The sequence below is a fragment of the Nicotiana tabacum genome, chromosome 18, assembly GCF_000715075.1.
Source record: "Nicotiana tabacum cultivar K326 chromosome 18, ASM71507v2, whole genome shotgun sequence".
In the NCBI taxonomy this organism is placed as follows: domain Eukaryota; kingdom Viridiplantae; phylum Streptophyta; class Magnoliopsida; order Solanales; family Solanaceae; genus Nicotiana; species Nicotiana tabacum.
The window spans coordinates 138,321,475-138,343,428 of record NC_134097.1 but is presented as its reverse complement, the minus strand read 5'-3'; the positions used below and the strand labels follow the sequence as shown (position 1 = coordinate 138,343,428).

The 21,954-nt window shown below is 40.9% G+C and overlaps 1 protein-coding gene across 1 annotated transcript; it reads right to left on the bottom strand.

Annotated features, from left to right (window-relative positions):
• Positions 1–2,217: 2,217 nt before the first annotated feature.
• On the bottom strand, positions 2,218–20,730 carry LOC142172726 (uncharacterized). The gene is made up of 5 exons (XM_075236398.1): positions 20,592–20,730; positions 20,031–20,166; positions 17,325–17,427; positions 13,277–13,409; positions 2,218–2,372 (listed from the first exon to the last, which is right to left on the bottom strand). The coding sequence occupies exons 1-5, from the start codon at positions 20,728–20,730 to the stop codon at positions 2,218–2,220; spliced, it is 666 nt and encodes a 221-aa protein (XP_075092499.1).
• Between the last annotated feature and the right edge of the window lie 1,224 nt (positions 20,731–21,954).

Genomic DNA, 21,954 nt, shown 5'->3' with positions numbered 1-21,954 from the left:
ACGAAAATTGAAACCCTAGGTTGGTATTGCTACTTATAGTTTACCGCGGTCCGCAGTGGATTTATTGCGGTCCGCGGTGCCTCTCTACGGTCCGCTATGCCATTTTGTGCGGACCGTGGTGGTGAAACTTCAAAAAGTTGAATGTTGAGGACCGCGGCCGTGGTCGATTTTTCGCAGTCCGCGGTGACTGGAATCAGAGAGTGGGTATTTTGACCCCCACCTCAATGCGGACCATGGTGCCATTTTGTGCGGTCTGTGGTGGTCGTTTTGCGACCGAACTGCATTTTATGCGGTCCGCAGTCTGCTGTCTGCAACTATTTTCTTCTTTGTATGCAACTATAATCTTCATTGATTCTTCTGAGACTGTGATACTAACAAGCTTTAACTGATTTTCACTTGCAGATAATAGTTCAATCACGAGGCAGTGGTAGAAAACAACAGGGAAAAGGAGAGTCCTCTTGGGGTAGAGGAAAAGGTATTATCAAATTGACTCTCCAAGTCTGGCAGGCAATCAAGGACACCAGAAAATCAATCAAGGATGCGAACAGAGCTGCTTCCCATTCCGAGGGAAGTGAGTATGTACCCTCCCGGGAGGTATCTGATTCTGGTTCAGTGCCAGAGTATGTTCCTGACTGGCCGGAGAGGCACAGATTTAAAGATACACCTCCGGGCACTCCTACTACTCAAGCTTCAATACACATTTCTTCTGAGTCGTCTGAGGGCTCAGGTAAGGGCAGTGACAGTGAAGCATCTACCTCACCTACTGGTTCATCACCTGGAGAGGATCCTATCAACGATGAGGTTCCGGATGAAGAGGGAGGGGGTATGGAGAGAACTAGAAACCCCGAGGTTTGAAAAGGAAGATTTGTCAGTGAGATTGCTTACCACAAATTTCGAGAGTGGTGGCCTAAGAGGAAGTTGATACTTGAACGCCGATTCATTGACAAGGATCTTATATCTTATAACCCTAATGTGAGGAGGCCATTCAGAGAGAGACCAAGATGGGAGTATTTTACAGGCAATGTTGAGGATGCGAATGAGAACCTAGTCAAGGAGTTCTATGCTAATGTTGCCCACATCAAAAAGGGCACGAAAGTGACTAAGGTGCGGAACTTGACAGTGAAGTTTGATGACCAAACCATCAATGACTACTTGGGCTTTCCGGAGGAGGATGAAAAACTATACTTAGAAAAGGTAGCATTGGGTGAGGATGCTCGTCTGTGGTTAGCAGAGTACTTGGCAATCCCAGGTACCACCCTAGCATGGTTGACAGCAGGAGTCCACATTTTGAGGAGGACCCTGAACTTCGAGGAAAAAGGGTGGGAGACCTTTGTTTGCAACAGGATAGACCCCACCACTCATAAGAACTCTCTCCCTATATCCCAGGATATTTTAGTGGCATCTATTGTGGCGGGGTACCCAATCAACATTAGGAACATCATGTCCAGGGTGATTACAAGGGAGGTGAACGAAGGCAACAGATCCTACCATTTCCCATATTTCCTGACTATATACTTTGAGGATCAGGATGTGGAGAAAAGGAAGTTCGATATGAAGGTGAAACCAAAAGCCCCTTTTACTGGTACAGCACCAAGGGTGCTGACAACCCCAAGGACCCTAAAGTCAAAGCCACTACTTCCACAGTTCCAGGACCCTCAAATACACCAGACATAGCCCCCGGACCCTCTACTTCCACAGTTCTAGATATTCCCTCCTCCATAGCCTACCCATTGACTACCTACCATTTGAGCTAGACCCTTGCCAGTATCAACAACTGGATGCAGGCAGCTACTTCTAAGTTGTCTGTGCTTTCTAGCTTGGTGGAGGCCCATTTCGTACCCCCACAGCCACATGTCCCAGCCTCAGTGGAGGAGACTCTTAAGGAGCTTCTGGACAACCAGAAGAAGCTCTTGGAGAACCAGAAATTGATATTGGATGTTGTAAGTTCTCATGGAAAAGCATTGAAGGAGCTTACAAAGGAGACAAAGAAGATGAGAAAGACTCGAGCATCAAAGAAGTCTATGAAAGAGTTGAGTTGCAAAGTGGAGAAATTGAAGGCCATTGATCACTTGTCATTAGAGATGTTATTGCATGACCCAGTTTCAGTAGTCCAGCCTGAGCCGGAGCAAGATATGGAGAGGCCAGCAAAGAGGAAGAGAGTGATCCTATAGACAGTTGATGCAGTGATAGAGCTAGAGGACCCACAGGAAGGTTCCTCTAGCCAGCCTTAGGCCTTAGAGCAGCCTCAGGTCCCAGTGCAGACACAGGATACCGGGATCCAGTCATAGATTCCTGAGCAGTCACAGGACCCAGGGACTCAGGCTCAGGACCCCATGCAGACGGAGGGTCAATAGGGAGTTTCTCTTTAACCTCTATATTTTATTGATCTTATTTTTGTTAGTTAGCATTGAAGACAATGCTAGCTTTCATTTGAGGGGGTAGCCCTATTTGGATGATATGGTGTTGTAAATATGATACTATTTTCTTTTTATTATGCTTTGATTTTCACTTTTAGTATGTACATAATTTTACCATTTTATTTCACTTTTCGTACTTTGCAACTTTGGTCTGTATATAAAGTTACTTTCTGATGTATATATTCATTCCCCCTTATGTATATTCGTCTAAATCCCCTCTTGTACATATTCATTCTACTTTACGCATTTTTCTTTCATAGCTTCTTATTTCATTTTGGAAGCTTCTTATTTTGGGTTTTGTGTTCAATAAGCCTTTGGTTTTCTTAATGTCACGGTTCTTTCCAAGAGTGGAATTTGTGTAAACCGGGTGGCTCTTCCCGATGATGGATGGCACGACAACCTTCTTAAGGGTTTGAGTCTCTTTTCCTTTTTTGTTTTTTGGGTAATTAGTAGCTATATGAGTAATAGTGCTTCAAGCAAAGCTTCACTTAGGCCTAATACATTTGCCTTTGGTCTTATGGTCAAAAACAAATTGTTGTGTATAGGATGGTGAAAGTTGTGGCCTTGAGACTCTTATGTTGGCCGATAATCATCAAGTGGTTTTTCGGGACCATTCGTGTTGCTCAAATATTAGCTAAGGTTTTTGTGGGATCCCGACTCTGCCTCTTTAGTAATCCTATAGCTTGTGTGGTGAGAATTTGAATTGCAAGTCTAAGTCCCGTGCCATTAGCCTAGAACTTGCCCTGAAAGTTTGTCTAGGAAAAATCCTAAGTGTAGTTTGACTTGAGAAGTGATTATTGGCTCTCCTTGATCCGAATGGTATCGTGAAAACTTCCATATCCTACCAATAATAATATCCCTAGTTAATCCTTTTGAGCCATAGCCTTTTTCTTTCAAAGACCATGATACAAAACTTTACCCGTTCTAAAACGACCCTCTCTTGACACCCGATCTTTCCTTAGCACAAGGCAAAAACATAAGTTTGGGGGGAGAGACGAGGAATTCAACAAAGTGGTAAAAGGTACAAAATGAAGAAAAGGAAAGGCAATGAAAAAGAAAGAAAATCAAAAAGTCAAAAAGAATGAGAAATGTTGAAGAAATGAAGGGATTCAATAAAAGTAAAGAGATGAAAGGTATGGAAAGTTTATAAAGGAGAAAAAGGTTTGAAATAAACAAAAAAGAGTGACAGTGTGTCTCTCTAACCCCATAAGAAAGAAGTAAATGACTAAAAAAGTCAAGAGAATGTGTGCCAAAATAAAACAAATGAAGTGCTTAAGGGAAGATGGAACCTACTTAGACCAAATATTTCCTACCCTAAACCAAAAGCCTTCACTATATCTCCTCAAAAGCCCTATATGATCTTGATTTGAATGAAGCTTAAATTAGTGGTGACTCATATAAGGGGCAAGCTTATGGTACTTAGAGCCAAACTTGTGACCTTTCTTTGAGAGAGATGATTGTGTTCTCCACAATCCTCATTCTGAGTCCTACAACCTAAAAGTGAGGTTTGCTTATGGAGAATTGAGGAGTATGAGTTTGGGTTCCATATGACCAAAGTAGTAGAAAGAGTTTCCTTAATGTGTTGAGTCAATTCTTGATGCTCTAGTGTCGCGCTAAAACGATGGTGCTTAAAAGATTGAATGTTGTTAATGATTCATTTGATTTGAGGGCAATTGTTAGTCCAAATTGATGCTATATGAGGTCACTTTAGATCAGCTGAATTTTCTTGGTTTTACTCTTAAGGAGGTGGGACTTATTTTGTTTGCTTGAGGATAAACAAAAGCTTAAGTTTGGGGGAGTTGATAACTAGGGATTCTAGTTCATTTTACACTCCTTTTTACTTGAATTTTGATTAAAAATGTATACAAATAGTCCAAAAGGCTTACATGTTGTACTTCTTTGCAGAGTTGGTCAAACAAAGTGACAAGTAGTCAAAACCAGCTCAAAAAGGAGTAAAACATGCACAAGTACCAAGAACTAGTCAAGGCATTGATGCAGCATAAAACCCACTGCAGTCCCAATAGACCCACCGTGGCCGTAGACAATTTAGTGTGGTTCGCAGTGAATGAGTTCAGAGAGGTGCAAGTTTGGAGGCTTAATGCAGTACGGTCCGTGGAGGATTTCTTGCGACTGCAGTAGCCTTTTCGCGGCCACAATCTATTTTATGCGGTCTATGGAGAGGGGATTTAGAGAGTTGGGTGTTTGGACGATTGAAACCAGCGCGGTCCATGATGTGATTTTATGTGGACCGTAGTGAAGCCACCACGGCCGCGGTGCATTTTATGCAGCCTATGGTGGCCATGTTCAGAGACTAAGAAATTAAAGCTAAAAGCTCCACTACGGCTGCAATCCATTTCTTGCGGACCGTGGTACCTTCGCAAGGGTATTTTTGTCCAGAAAATTCAACCTAGTATAAATACTTTCTTTTCATATTTTTAGGGCATTTTTTTTAATCTATTAGAGACCAGAGCATGTGAACGGCGTTTTAGTTCCATTTTGAGTAATTTGTAGCTAGATTAACACTGAATCTTCATTATCTTAGATTGTAATCAAATCATATGGGTTATTCTTCATCTATTTCTCTGTTTTGTTCTATTATTATGAGTAGTTAGACCCATTAGCTAGGGTTGTGGCTCAACCCTAGTGTGGGTATTTGATGGGTCTTTTGTTTTAAGGCTTAGATGTTTATGGGTAGTTGATATTTGGACTGATTGGTGTTTTCCATGTTGAATTAGTGGTTGCAAACACTAATTTGTGCCTATTTGTCTTAGGTTCTTCTTGAGAAAGAGAGCTTGAGTCTAGGAAAATCAGTCCAACAAGGAATTGGTTCGTAATAAAGATATTGATAGCCTCAATTAAAGGGTTAAACCTAGAGATAGTAATACCCAACTTGAGCCTATATTGCTTGCACAATTTTGACACCCAATTGGTCTTGAGAAAGTCAATTAGGGCAAAGTCACTCAAGCTACCGAGAGGTATAGAGTGAGTAATTCCGTGCATTGGCTATATCGCAATCCCAGTATAACATCTTTGCCTTAGGCTTGAGAACCCGTCAAGTATTCACCTAGGAGAAAGTCATTTCCCTAGTGCCTCTTTAATCATTTAGAAAACCTTACAAGCATTCATACTTAGTTTAATTTAGCATATCATTAGCATAAATATTAGAAGTAACAAACAACAAAAAGATGATTGGAAGTGTAATTAAGAGTACTACCCATCTCTAGTTTAGATAGGAATCCAATTTCCAATTCTAGCTCCCTGTGGATTCGATCCTGACCATCTCGGGTAAAAGCTGCTTCGACCGCTCTTGCCACTTTGTAGTGGTGTAGGGTGTGCTCCGATCAACACTCCGATTCTGGGCTTGTATATTATTTTCGCACTGTTTATTTAGACTAACATTATGAAACATTTGTTTAATTAAAGGCTTAAAATGATTCTTATTGATTAATGGTTAATTCGGGAGTTGTGTCGGCTGGCCTAGTTTCACGATAGGTGCCATCACGACCGGGTCAATTTTAAGGTCGTGACAAGTTGGTATCAGAGCCTTGGTTACATAGGTCTCACGAGGCATGAGCAGGTTTAGTAGAGTCTCGCGGTTCGGTGCGGAGACGTCTGTACTTATCCTCGGGAGGCTGCAGAACCTTTAGGAAAAACTTCACATTCTTGAATTCTTATCGTGCGTCCTTAATTCAGCTTGAAATGTAACTCTTTGAATCTCTTCCACGCGTTCGTATGCATGTATGAGCACTCAGTATCAGATGTGCATCGATGGCTTGTAATTCCCTGATCGCGGGGCGAGATGTGATCTCTGTGTGTTGATATTGGGCTAGTATGGAGGACTTGAGGTCGGGTTTTGCCTATAGCTTGAGCATTGGGGCATTGGTTATGTAAGCACGTGCTTTTGGATTTGTATGTCCAATAGTGTCCCTATTGGTGGGAGTGATGGTTTGATATCTACGTGACGAGTATGATGTGAGTGTGAGATGTGTGCATATGATTTGAACAAGACAAGAAGGGTCTGGTTGGGGGTAGTAAGAACTATTCGGTGCTTGGTTTCCATCGTGATTTGATGTTTAGCCCGAGTTGTGGGCGTGTTGAAGGACCTTTTCATGTTGCCTGGTTGGGAAGTGAAGTGGATTTCACGTTGTGATATTAGTTCAGACTCAGGAAGATTAAGTAACTGTGTAATGCTTATGACAGCGAAAGGGTATAAGGAGATGTTAGTTTGAGGCGAGACAAGTGGGCTATCTCCTGCGGATTGTTCTGAAGTTTGTGTGATCCTTTATGTCGTTTATTGGAAGATCTCTGTTACTAGGGAAATATATGTGTTGCAATTTGAATTTTGGTCACCTAAGAGAGTAGGCTTGACTATTATGAGGGTGAAGGCGAGGATTGCAGAAGATTTAAAGTACTAGATGGTCTTTGTTTCACAAGCTTATAAAGGATTGAGTTTAATTTCACTATGGTATTATGGAAGTAATAGAGTGTATGCATTATGAGTTATGGTGTTTTTGATCTATGGCTTTGAGCCAAGTGGGGGAGTTTTCTATTGATCAGTTGATTGCACGGTTATGTGCTATAATGGTTCCAGTTTGGGACATGCCGGTGAATCAGTGATGGCTTATAGAGGTTGAGACCGAGGATGGCTCGAGTAAAGAAATTTCAATAAAGGTTATGCTATGCTTATGGGTGTATGATAATCACGGAATGACTTAAGGTGTTATTCGTAAAGGATGTACGGTGCATGAGACGGGAAGTTGCTTGGTTGCATTAAGGCGAGGTTACGTTTTGCGGTGTTGGAGTGCTAATGGAGCACAAGTCGTCCAGTCCGTTTGATAAGTCTAATTACGGTTTGAGTAGAGTGGAGGGCTCTCGGAAATGGTTTTAATGGGTTCAAGATTTTACATGTAATAATTGAAGATTTTCAGGTAGTGTAGTTGGTTAGAAATTGAGGTTTGCATTGGAGGGTGTCAAGGCTTGTGGTATTTCTATATCAATTAGGGAATTCTATATATCAGTATCAGGAAGGCGAAGATAATGACTTTGGATTCACGAGAAGTTTCGTTAGGGTAGGTATTTTGAATGTAGTTCTTTTGGGAACATTTAAGAGAGTATTTGTGGCTTATGAGCCTTAGACGGTGTGGTTTTATGCTTAGGTCTCGTGTGGTGAGTCTGGGTTGAGGGATAATGGTGTTATAGCAAGAAGGAGTATCAAGTTAAAGGTAAATCAGAAGGAAACTCGGATATATGGGATAGCTTTGTAGTAGGCCGGATCGGCATGGTAAGGATATGATTAGTTCTTTCGATGCTTATGAGGTAATGAGTTTATACAAGAGTTTCACGACAATGATCTTGGGTTTTATTGGCCTGTGTAGCTTGGTCGAGTTAGAAGGATTCAGTCCTGACGGTTTAGTTTTGTGCAAATGGAATTCGGAGAGTTCTTGATGGTTTCTACCACGGTTAGAGATGTATATTTTCTACGAGCGAAAGGAGCATGTGATGTATAGTGATTTTCTTCTAGATGGGGTCAAATGGAAAGTTCTTGACTAGTTGAGTACGTAGCTGCTTGTGGCTCGGAAGGGGTTATGAAGTCCTTATATTTATCATAGGATGGCATGGTATATGCGGTATGTTGTGTAGGGTTGAGATTTGCATGTGTAAGGTCACAATTCAGTTCTGAAAAGAAAAGTCATAAATTCTTAAACAGCACGGGCAGTTTCAGATGATTGGGGAAATGATATTACTAAGTGGTGTAGCTTAATGAGGGTATACGCTTCAGAAAAAGGGCAATGTGATTGAGTTGATGATACTTCATTAGTATTGCGACACTCTCTTATTGGATCAACTGTTGATATTTGAGTTCGCTTGGTGGCACATAAGAATTTAAGGAGTACCTCTCGTGGAATGATCTAGTATTAGATGTGTGTTGTATATTCGGATGGTGGAGTTGGGATTGGATATGGTGATTCGCGTGCTGTATGGATTTGGAGACTGGAAGTTCTCATAAATAGGTTAGGTCGTGGTTGTGGACCGCGTATATCGATCTTGTGTGGTAACTATTGGAGGTTTGGACACTTGAGTGGATCCTTGTTACTTGGTATGTTAGATTTTGATGTGATATTAGGTATAGACTAGTTGTCTCCGTATCGTGTTATTCTGGACTATTGCACTAAGACGGCGATGTTGGCTATGCCAGGGATGCCACAGATGGAGTGGCAAGGTTTGACGGGTTATGTTCTCAGTAGGGTGATTTCATTGTTGAAGACCCAACTGATGGTTGGGAAGAGTTGTCTTTCTTATCTGGCCTTCGTGGTGGATGTCAGTGCAGAGACTCCTACCATTGATTCAGTTCCGGTGATGAGGGATTTTCCGGATGTGTATCCTACTGCCGGGCATGTCACCGAACGGGGTTGTTGATATTGGTATTGATTTGGTGCCGGGTACCATAGCGTATGGCACCGGCGGAGTTAAATGAGTTGAAGGAACGGATTAAGGGACTCCTTTATAAGGAGTTCATTGGTAGACCTATATGGATGTGTGTTCGGCATCGAGTCGGCTTGGTTGACTCCGAGTTGTATTGTTGAGGGATGTGTTAATTCAATTGTTATTGAGCTTATTAGTGACCTGGGGAGATCTATGAGTTACCTTTCCGGGTTGCGAGGCATTGGGAATTGTTGGTTATAGGCACATGTGGTGCGGTTTTATTTGGGGTCTCTCAGTGGAATTCGAGCGGGAGGAGTATTGGGTACTGCTCGGCAGATGGCATATCGATTGTGTCCTTTCAGGTTTGTGTAATGTTATGTCAATTGCTTCGCAGTGGTTATGAAGATTTGCTTTGGTTCTAGATATTTAATTATGCATAGTTGTCGGTTTGAGCATATCGACAGGACGTGTTTCATGTGGACCAGTGTTTGGATAGGGTCGCATATTGCAGCGAAGTTATGTGGAGGTATGACCCTTTGGGTTAGATTCGTGTGTTCTGGTTCTACGATATGTGACGGGTTCTCAGCATTGTGTGTGGTGGTACTGGTGAGCTTGCAATACAGCTTCTCATTTGAGTTTTTTTCGATGATTTGAGTACATTTGGACTGTCGCTTATTTGGTGCATGGATTGCACAAGTTGTGGCTTTAGATTGTATTAATGTGTCATGTCACCAGAGTAGTTGTGATGGTATTAGATGAGATTGTTGGGATCTAGAATGAATACAAAAGGATTCTGTTTCGGCGTGTTGGAGGGATAATATCAATGTTCAGCTCAGAAATTTGCTATGGTCCTTGCTAAAGTGGAAGTGGCTTCCCAAATGGTTGATCTGAGGAGTGGTTATGACTTCCTATGTGTTTCATTTATCATTTGAAATATGCGGAAGTGTTGGAATAAGGCTTTATGTAATAAAAGTCTTATTATTGAAATTCAAATGTTTTAAGCAACTGCTGTGATTAGAAGTTATTGCTACAAGAGTTTGAGCTTTGTGGTATATCATGTAATTGCATCTGAGGTTGGCTGGTATGGCTTGCCACAAATTGTTTGGGCTTATTCAAAGTATAGATGTGAGATTCTGATCTTGTAGATGATTTCAGAAGTGGAAATGTGGTTCTATGATTTATGGGCTAGGTTGGATTGTGAAATTTCAGTTACATTATGTTATCGGACCTATATGAGATAGGGTGACGTGGGATCACCCCTGAGTATCTGCATGGTAAGGTTATACAGCGACTTGTTGGCTTTTGGAACAACTATGGGCACATTCGAGGACGAACGTATGTTTAAGTAGAGGAGGATGTAACAACCCGACCAGTCGTTTTGAGCTTTTGCACTTCGCTTGCCAGTTCTCGGGAATGTCTAGACTTGTGTGATGTATTATGACTTATGTAAATCGTTGGTTTTAGTTTTCAAGGTAACCAGAATAAATTTTGAAGAACAGTTCTCAGTTTGAAGCTTAAAATTAGAAAGGTTTGACCAAGATTTGACTTGTTAGTAGATGACCTCGGATTGGAATTTTTATGATTTGTTTAGCTCCGTTAGGTGATTTGGGACTTAGTAGCATAGTCGGAATGTGTTTTGAAGTTCCGGAATAGAGTTAGGCTTGAACTGGCGAAATTGGAATTTTGGCATTTTTCGGTTGATAGGTGAGATTTTGATATAGGGGTCGGAATGGAATTCCGGAAGTTGGAGTAGGTCCATTGTGTGATTTTTGACGTATGTGCAAAATTTCAGGTCATTCGGACGAGGTTTGGTAGACTTTTTGATCGAAAGCGGAATTTGGAAGTTCTTGGAATTCTTACGCTAGAATCTGATGTGATTTTGGTGTTTTGATGTTGTTTTGAGCATTCCAAAGGTTGGAACAAGTTTGAATGAGGTTATGGGATATGTTGTCATGTTTGGTTGAGGTCCCGAGGGCCTCGGGTGAGTTTTGAGTGGTTAAACGGATCAAATTCACGAAGGTTGAGTCTGATTGAGCATCGCGTTCGCGACTGAGGTAACGCCTAGGCTAAGCTGAGTAAGGCAACGCGTTCACGAGTGTGTGTTCATGTTCGCGTAAGAGGAAATTTGAGCTGTGAATTATTTCTGTTTCGCGAACGTGAGGTTTTGACCGCGTTCGCGAAGAAGGAATTTTTGGCCTGAGCAGAATGTTTAAATAGCCATTGTCCGCGATTTTAGGTCTAACTTTCACCATTTTTGAGCAATTTTGGAGCTTTTTGAGAGGAATTGAAGAGGGAATCAAATGGAAACACTTGGAGGTAAGATTTTGAACTCAATACTCGATCCTGTGTTGATTCTTACTTGTTTAAACATGAAATATGTGGAAATTAAAGCCTAAAATTGGGGAATTAGGGCTTGAATGTGGAGAGTGTAAATTGGGAATTTGAGGGACCATTGGAGGTTCGATTTTGATGTTCTTGGTATGTATAGACTTGTGGGAGGATGAAGATTCTATTGATGTGATTTTTATCAGATTCTGAGACGTGGGCCGGGTTTGGCCAATATCAGGATTTTTGAGTTAATTTGATTATTTTTGCTTGGGCTTTGTTCCTTTAGCGTGTATTAATGATGTAGAACTGATTTTGGTTAGATTCAGAGCAATTGGAGACTGATTCAAGAGGCAAAGGCACCGTGGGCTAGAGTTTGGACCGGATAGAGGTAAGTAATGATTGTAAATGTTTGTCCTGAGGGTATAAAACCCCAAATTTCACATCATTGTGCTATATTGAGGTGACGCACACACTAGATGACGAGTGTGGGGTCGTGCACTGTTGGGGATTGAGACTTAGTCCATCCCGAATGATTGTTTTACTGCGTATTTGATTGAAAAATTGTTTGTTATCATCATGTTTTGGGCTGAATGTCATATCTGGGCCTCGTACCAATTGTCTTGGACCCTTAGCGAATTTTACTACTATTCCTCACTATTTTGACTTTATACTTGTACTCAATCATGCTATAATCTACTGCTTTATTAACTCAGCCATTTTTACTCCGTTTTTTACATTTTAAATGATATTTTGGGCTGAGCATCATGTGTTACTGTTGCCCGAGTGGCTTGAGAGATTTCTGACTGAGTGAGACCGAGGGCCTGTGTTGTGAGGATATTATGGGATCGGGTTGTGCACCCCAGCAGTATGGTACCAATTTATGATTATGAGGTTGTGGGCCTAATTTGTTACGCCACGAGGTGGCTTGATATGAGGCCGAGATCCTGTTTGATTATGCCACGAGATGGCTTGATATTGCGCTTGGGCCGTAAGGGGCCCCTCCCGGAGTCTGTACGCCCCTAGTAAGCGCGGGTACCCAATATGATATGTGATATAGCCCGAAGGGATAATTTTGTTCCATGGTATTGCCCGAGGGCCGACTCTTTATTTATGTTATGCCCGAGGGGCATATTATGAGTGATTGTGCGGTAGCCCGAGGGGTTGGTTCTGTTAATATTATGCCCGAGGGGCAATTTATGATACATGTTTTGCCCAAGGGGCTGCTTACATTTCTATCATGTTTACTCACTGTTTTATCACTCGTTTGAAACTATTGAAAATTTGTTTTAAAAGGTTTCTACCGAAACTGAGCATGATTTACGAAGTAAATGATTTATGTACTATGTTGGAACTATCTTGCCTTTGTTGTAGCATTTTAACGTGGTTTACGTGTTTTCTTACTGCTCAGCTTTCATTTACCTTTATTACTTAGTGAGTTGGAGTACTCACATTACTCCCTGCACCTTGTGTGCAGATTTAGGTGTTTTTGAACCCGATAGCGGGTATTGATTGCTCATAGGCAGAGTCATCGGCGTTTAGCAAGGTAGCTGCCCAGCGTTTGCAGCATTTTCTTTTCTCCCTTTTGTTTTCATTAGACTGTATTTAGTATATTTTCAGACTCTTCGTTGTATTCAGACCTTAGTAGATGCTCGTGACTTGTGACACCCCGATATCCGGCTTGTATATTATTTTTGCACGGTTCATTTAGACTTACAATATGAAACATTTGTTTAATTAAAGGCTTAAAAATGATTCTTATTGATTCATGGTTATTTCGGGAGTTGTGTCAGTTGGCATAGTTTCACAATAGGCGCCGTCACGACCGGGTCGGTTTTAGGGTCGTGACAATGAGGGTCATGGACCCTTGCAAACAAGTATCGCTTTGGAATTTTGACCATAACTTTGTCTCCTATTTGGTATTCAACAATGCGAAGATTTTGATCAGCTTGCCTCTTCATCCGGTTTTGAGCTTCGACAATATATCTCCTTATCTAAGTTTTGCTTCCATTCTTTTAAGAAGCTAGCAGCTCGAGGATATTTTGACATGTTTGGTGCATTCACGGTGTGTGGGAGTAGAGATTGTTGTCCGGTAACAATTTCAAAAGCACTTTTGTTTGTACTAGAGCTTCCTGGTGAATTGAAACATAGTTGAGCAGCATCCAGAAGCTTCAACCAGTTCTTCTGTGATCCGGTTACAAAGTGGCGGAGATATTCCTCCAGCATGCCATTGAACCGCTCCGTCTGTCCATCAAATTGCGGATGAAAACATGAGTTGTGTCTCAAGTTTGACCCGAGGCACTTAAAGAGTTGGGTCCAAACGTTGCTAGTGAAGTGCTAGTCGCGATCAATAACGATGTCTTTAGGGATGGTGATCATGCCCAACTATGCCTTATCGAAAGGAGTAAGCGGTAATTGCTAATATAATCCGGTTTACATGTCCGGGGTCGAATCCCATAGAGAACTAAGGCTTAGCTACAGTTGTTCAATATCGCTAAGAAGACAAGCTCAAACAATTACTATGTTCTAAATATTAAGATTCTTGTATCTAATTAACTAACAAATTAAGTTAGTAGATTAACACCTAGGGATACTAAGGGTTGGAGACAAGATTAAGGAGGTCTAGAGTTATGACTTCCGTAATTGTCGGAATCCTTCCCGCTACGTCTTCTATAATTTTGTCTAAGTATTCTCTACCGATTATGAGCGCTCTGAGTGTCATACATCTCTCCCGAGTAATTACCATAATTTACTAGACATATTCTCCCAAATTACGCTAGCTGGCATTAAGTACAGCTCACTCGGATCGCACCAAAGTTTCATTATCCCTAATCCCACATTTAAACCTTTCGTATTGATCCCTCATATACGTTGGGAGTGATGTTGTTCAACAACTACCTAAATATGCATTCTCTACTGAGTAATACACACTAAATAGGCATAGTTAATTGAGAGCTCTTCAACCAACCACAATAATAACGTAGTTGAAAAAATAGAGAAAATACTACAGCAAATCAAAATTAACGTAACAGGAAAATCATCCTCAAGTAGGTTCCATCAAACCCTAGATAACAAATTGGCTATTCATAATAGTATGCATAACTACAATACTAGAATTCATAACTAATAATAGAAATAGGAATAAGGAAGTGAAAAACTCGTAGAAGAATTCTCCGCTGCTCCTAGTGTGTTTTTGCCTCCTTCGGTCGAATCCCCAATCTCCATGGTGGCTACTTGCTCCCCTTAGGTCTAAAGTGTGTCAAAAGTGATATTTTTAGGTCTATTTATATGTGTATGAAAATACCTAAACGTGTAGGCCAAGTCCTAGTCAAACCAGGAGACGAAATAAGTCTTCAAAATTCAGAATGTGCACCCACCAGGCCTGGCGTCGCCAGGCTAATTCTTGGTTAAGATGGCCTTTGGCTGGCCTCACCAGGCTAAAGCTTGGTTAAGTTGGCCTTTGCCTGGCCACGCCAGGTCTCTCCTTTTCACTGTTCTTGAGCACACTTTCAACGTTTAAGTATCTCTTTTTCTCTACTTTCATCTCCAATTCAACTACACATAAAATAGACTCCATTACGCGCAAATAAAGTGTAATTTATCAATAAAGCATGTAAAATGCAAGGCACATAATGTAAGAAACTATGAAATTATAGCCACACATCAATACCCCACACTTAAACATTGCTCGTTCTCGAGCAATTAAACTACACTTATAGGCATGACCTTTTTAAGCAGTTCTCCTAACTCATCACACCAAGAATCTTTAAAATAGACTAAGCACAAGGGTATAACATCTTCACCTCAAGATGTGACTCGCAAGTACCATGCATTATTCACAACTCACTCACTTACTCTAATATGGAGGCCAATCACATTACCTTTCTTTCATGAATCAAGTGCCCTCATAATATAAAAGTGAGTAGTTCCACACACAAAATAAAATTTAAGAACAATTAGGAACTCAAGATAGAAAGGATTTACTCCCTCTCAGAAATAACATTTATATGCCACAAAATATGCACCATAGGCTTGCCCGTATTATACTACTCTACTAATCGAGCTCATTTAGTCTAGGATCAAGTAGGACTTTAATTGGTTGTAATGTAGGCTACGGGTCGAGTAGGATACATTTGGATATAAGAGTGACTACACCTCCCTAATCACTTTAATACATATACTTTAACATTCAAACCCCACACTTATGTCAAACCATGACTCCAACTTCACATCAATATACATCAACTCCCAAATTATTTAAGCACAATTATATCAAGAGTTACCACTTATCAATGAATATCTGCACACATTACAACTATTTCTTTTTCTTTTTCAATTCAAGTGGCTCTTTCTCTTTAAATAAGTGCACATTTCTTCTTATTTCATTAGTTCCACTCAAAAGCCAACCCACCATCCCACACTTTAGCTTTTTCATAATCCATCACAATTCAAGTGCTCGTGAGATATGACAAGGTTCAAATATATGGTCGATTTAAACAAAGGGATACGACTTGTAATGTGGTTACCGAAGAAACATGATTATAGGCTCAAATGGGTTAACTACGATACATAACAATTAGGCGGATAAATTATATATATCTGGCTCAACAAAGAAACGCCTATATCACTTCCAAGACTAAACAAAACTACTATTTCTCTTTGGAAACACACGGGGCAAGTTCTAGACATAAAATACAATGCACAGAATAACACAAAACCTTACACACACATGGAACATAACTCACTCAGGATTGGACTCATCAAGACACTCTAGTCAAAGCAGTTAAGCAAAGTTAAGGACATACAATTTAAGGTACTTCTACAAGAGTCAAAAATTGAGCCTAAGCGTCACAATCAAAGTACTCACTATTCTCAATGCATAACAAAGTCAAGAGATATTGCTTTAATTCAAAACACAGTACAATGGCTCATATTGCCAAAAAATAAAACTAGCTACACCCTGTTCAAACAAAACCCTTGGAAAAGAATTGTAGTACGAAGAAAAACCAAAGGAAAATTACTACACTACGTACAACGAAAATCTTTTTGTACTTTTTCTTTAGACTTAAATCCCTCAAAAAAAATTGTCTCATAGATCCATCGTCGGGAAAAATCCAATCTTTTTTTAAGAAAAAATTATTCAATTAAACTAACACAGCTAAAGTATCATAGAAAGTCACCCAGACAATCTCCTCACCCCACACTTAAAATTATGTATTGTCCCCAATGCACAACATACTAATAAGAGGGTAAAAGAAACTCACTAGTAGGCCAAAGGCCGAAGTACTAGCAGCTCAGTGGGTATTTAGACTTCTCCCAGTCTTGGACCTTCATGCGGGTACCTTAGACTTAGTTCCAACCATCTGGTTTATTATTGCATCCTTCAATTAGCTTTGCTTTTCATGCTCCTAGAAATCAACAATCAACAATACAAAAATAATACAATTAAAAAAATAATAAAAATAAATAAATAAAAAAAGTAGTAAACCTGGGTTGCCTCCCAACAAGCGCTTGATTTAAAGTCGCGATATGACGCGAATCAGTTTCTGCCTCCACTTTGAACTTATGAATTGGACCCCAACTTTTACTTCTGCTCTATGATTATGCTCATAGGGTGGTGGAATGAATCTGTCTGGCCTAATAAAAAAAGTAGTATTCTACATTTTTGGCCTTTAGATGAGATGTGTGTTCCTGATTTTATGACAAGAAGAATTTCAGAATGTAGGCATCTTGTTCCTGATCCCTTGACTCCTTAATTGGCTCGGACGACTCTATTTCCCTATCATCATCCAAACACAATGTGGAAAAATTCTTGGAGTGTGGACCAACGCGCTCAACTACATGAATATTTGGACTGTCTACATCCTCAACACTAATGACACTAGAGTCAACTAAATATATATTACCAATGTCCTTGGTTGACTCTAGTATCTTTTCTAAACCATCGGCATCCTCAAATTCTAGTTCGATTGATTGTTGGTGTTCTACTCTGGCTTCTCCACTAGCACCTCCTCGTATTTTTTTAAACCCTCCAATATAATGGCAATTTCTGCAGCCAATTCATGCTATTCTTGGCTACTATCCACAATGTAAGCTTGTTGCGCTTTTACGAAGTTCAATTAGTTTACTCAATTCAGCCTCTAAGTGGTGAATAGTTACCTCTTGCCTTTGTATCTGTCGTGGTTTCTCATCATATTGTTCCACATGACACTTTATCATATCTTTGATCTCCTTCAGGTCAGCTTGTCTAAGTTCTTTGTTCCTATTAACTTAACCAGAAAAAGTAGAACCATCATAGTAAGGGGTTGGGGGAAGATAAGAAATATAAGTACAACCGTAAAAGTGACCATCTTGACCACCACACATATCAAATGCATTCCACATATAAGATTGAGTTGGTGCACATAACTCGCTCTCGAAAATATTTTGATAATTTTGTCGTGGGTGGTTTCCTCCACTATATGCATAAGGAGGATCAAAAGTAGAATTACCAATATCAAAACTCTCATAATTCCAAGATGTCATGTTCTCAAATCAACAAGTAAAACAAAAAAATTAAAAAAGAAAAATCAAATACAAAACAAAATAAAAGTTCAAACTTGAAACCCAGCAATATGTACATCTACAGCTACACCGTTAGTTCCCCAGCAATGGAGCCAAAATTTTATCACGCCCAACTATGCCTTATAAAAAGGACTTAGCGGTCGTTGCAATTATAATCCGTCTTACAAGTCTGGAGTCGAATCCCATAGAGAACTAATGCTTAGCTACAGTTGTTCAATATCGCTAAGAAGACAAGCTCGAACAATTCCTATGTTATAAATATTAAGATTCTTGTAATTAACTAACAAATTAAATTAGTAGATTAACAACTAGGGATACTAAGGATTGGAGACAAGATTAAGGAGGTCTAGAGTTATGATTTCCCCAATTGTCGGGATCCTTCCGGCTACGTCTTCTATAATTTTGCCTAAGTATTTTCTACCAATCATGATTGCTCTGAGTGTTATAATTCTCTCCCGAGCAACTACCATAATTTACTAGACATATTTTCCCGAATTACGCTAGCTGGCATTAAGTACGCCTCACTCGGATTGTACCAAGGTTTCGTTATCTCTAATCCCACCTTTAAACCCTCCGTATTGATCCCTCATATACGTTAGGAGTAATGTTGTTCAACAACTACCTAAATATGCACTCTCTCCCGAGTAATACACACTAAATAGGCATAGTCGATTGAGAGCTCTTCAACCAACCACAATAATAACGTAGTTGAACAAATAGAGAAAATACTACAGCAAATCTATATACGTAACAGGAAAATAATCCTCTAATAGGTTTCATCAAACCCTAGATAACAAATTAGTTATTCATAATAGTATGCATAACTACAATACTAGAATTCATAACCAATAATGGAAATAGGAAGAAGGAAGTGAAAAACACGTAGAAGAATTATCCACCTTGCTCCTAGTGTGTTCTTGCCTCCTTAGGTCAAATCTTCGGTCTCCACGGTGGCTCCGTGCTCCCCTAGGTCTAAATATGTCAAAAGTGACGTTTTTAGGTCTATTTATATGTGTAGGAAAAGACCTAAACGTGTAGGCCATGTCCTAGTCAAACCAGGAGACGAAATAGGTTTCAAAATTCGGAATGTGCACGCCCCAGTCCTGGCATCTCCAGGCTAACGCCTGGTTAAGTTGGCCTTTGCCTAGCCTCGCCAAGTCTCTCCTTTTCACTGTTGTCGAGCACACTTTCAATGTTTAAGTATCCATTTCGCTCTACTTTCATGTCCAATCCACTTACACATAAAATAGACTCCATTACGTGCAAATAAAGTGTAATTTATTATTAAAGCATGTAAAATGCAAGGCACATAATATACAAAACTATGAAATTATAGCTACATATTAGAAAACCCTAATATTTGATGACATGAGAGAAAAAGAGTCGAGTTGTATCCTTTGCTAAGATGTATTGTAGGGCTACTATAAAGGTAGCATACTTGGAATACCGATCCACCACAACTAAGATAGTTGTGAGATCTTCGACCTTGGGCAATCCGGTGATGAAATCCAGGAAAACACTTTCCCAAGATCTCTTTGGGACAGCTAGTGGTTCCAAGAGTCCCGCTTGTGTCAAGCGGTACGACTTGTCCTTCTGGCATACTAGACAAGTCTTCACATACTAAGCGACGCCATCGGCCATTTGAGGCTAATAATATGCACGGCAAAGTAATATCATGGGGCAGTCTTCACCAGGATGGCAGACCCACATAGTATCATGACATTCTTCCAAAAGAGTCCTTCGTAGATCTCTTCCTATTGGAACATAGAGATGGTTCCCTTTAACTTTCAAGAAACCATCTTCCATATAGAACCGGCCGGTCTTGCCCTCTCCTACCAAATCAACCAAAAATTGTGCAGTAGGATCCTTGATGAGTAGATCCTGTATCTGGTCTTTGATGGTGGTGGACACTTCGCTCCCCCTTAAGGTGACGAGTAGGCACACCGATGCTAGGTCATCTCTCCGACTGAGTACATCAGCAACATGATTGGTCTTCCCACTTCAGTACTCCAGGTTGAAGTGGAATTCCACTAGGAGTTCCTTCCACCTGGCCTATCGAACATTCAGTTTTGGCTGGGTCATGAAATGGATAACAATTATATTGTCTGTCTTGACCATGAACAGGGTTCCTATCAGATAGCTCCTCCAAAGGCGTAAGCAACGGACGACATTCAATAATTCTTTCTCATGGGCGGCATAGTGCCACTCTGCATCCTTCAGCTTCCGGCTCTCGTACGCTACATGATGCTCTTCTTGTAGCAAGACTCCACCAAGGGCATAGTCAAAGGCATCCGTTTTTACCTCGAATGGCTTGGCCAATCAGGGAGAGCCAAGACGAAGCTACTAGGTATAGTCTTTTTCAATGCATCAAAGGCCTCTGATCTCCTGGGTACCCAATCCCAAGGCATATCCTTCTTAAGGAGTTCTGTCAATGGCACTGCAATGAGAGAGTAATTTTTCACAAATCATCGATATAAGTTGCATAGGCCAAGGACCGCGCTCAAGGCATGGATATCCTTATGCAGCGGCCAATCTATGATAGCCTGAATCTTCTGTTGGTCCACCTTGATCCGCCCTTCCTCGATGACATGTCCAAGGAAGTCAATCTATTTTTGAGAAAGAGAGCACTTGGATATCCTCCTATATAGTTCGTGCTCCCGCAATCGGGCTAGTACCTTCGCAAGTGCTCCAAGTGTTCTTCCAGTGTTTGGCTATATACCACAATGTCATCCAAGTATACCACCACGAATTTGTCAATGTACTCTTGGAAGACTTGGTTCATCAGGGTGCAAAATGTGGCTCGAGCATTAGTCAAGCCGAACTGCATAACCAGGAAGTCGTACTACCCATATCTTGTCACACATGTCATCTTGTATTCATCACCCATTGCAATTCGAACTTGCCAATAACCTATTTGTAGGTGTATCTTGGTGAACATCATCGCACCACCCAGTCTATCGAACAAGTCTGCCAATAGCAGAATAGGGTACTTGTTCTTCATAGTGATTTTGTTTAGAGTTCGATAATCCACACAGAGTCGTAGGCTGCTATCATGTTTCTTTTAGAATAGAACAGGGGACCCATATGATGACTTGGAAGGCACGATGATCCATGTGTCTATCATTTCCGTGAATTATCTCTGAAGCTTGGTGAGTTCAGGTTGTGACATTCTGTAAGGCGCTCGGGCGGGTAGCTTCACACCTGACACCAACTCAATCTCATGGTCCACAATACGCCTAGGTAGGAGTCACTTTGGCATGTCTTGTGGTATGACGTCTTCAAACTCTAATAGCAGCTCATTCACGGGTACAGGAATGGGACCCAAGGAGCGTTTTATATCTTCAATGCAGAGGGTGGCTAGGAATGTAGGTTCATGTCTTTTGACCCGCTTCTTCAGCTGCAAAACTGAGATGTTTTCAGCGGCCATCTTCATGGGCATGCATGGGATAATGAAGGGCTTGGCCCCATTTGTTCCCATCATCAGTAGCATGTCTGCATATGGTACGGGCATGGTGTTGGTTTGCCTCAGGAATTCCAACCCAACCATGAACTCGAAGTCATTTATCATTACCGCGAGAAGGTTGAATTTTTCTTCGTAAAGGCCAGCTCCACTAGTACCTCTTTGGCTATTCCACCCACTGGTTGAGGAGGTGATTTGATAGCCTTGACACGACCTCTGCCCTTTCCTACAACTAGACCAAGGTGCTCTACTTGAGTCGAGGCTAAGTAGTTGTGGGTAGCATCTATGTCTATCATCACCAGAATGGGCTTGCCATTTACCTTCATCTCGATGAACATTAAGGTCCTCTTTTTGTTTAAGAGGAGTTCTCTTATCCGCCTTCTTTTTTCCTTTCTTGGTGATTGGACAAGAATCTTTCTTCTTACGGATACCAGTACTGGTTCCCGCTAAGGCCTAAAAAATAGAGACAATAATTGCATTGAAAGCACCTACTGGTTCGGTCTGGTCCGCATTATCTATGTCCTCATCGGTCCCATCATCAAAATCTTGATAGGAGTTCATCTGTGCATGTGGGCATTTATTATTCCAATGTGGACCGCCATAATAACGTCATCTTGAATGGGGATTTCTCCCCCGATCATTGTTGTTCGACGCCGCACTATTGCTTCCTGAGGAGGGACCCTTAGATTTTGTTGCACACCGATCTCCTCCACTTCTACTAGGGCCACCATTGCCAGCCTGGCCCCCTTTGTATCCTGCTCGGGA

Bases quoted from the DNA above. Each gene is read 5' to 3' on its own strand.
- LOC142172726 (XM_075236398.1), bottom strand. From the start codon at position 20,730: ATGAAGAACAAGTACCCTATTCTGCTATTGGCAGACTTGTTCGATAGA. The intron at 20,167-20,591 runs GTGTGACAAGAT...CTCTCATTGCAG, and splicing joins TGATGAATACAAGATGACAT to TGCCATTGACAGAACTCCTT. The intron at 2,373-13,276 runs GTGCTTTTGAAA...AATAAAATATAG, and splicing joins AAGCTCTAGTACAAACAAAA to AGGTTAAAGAGAAACTCCCT.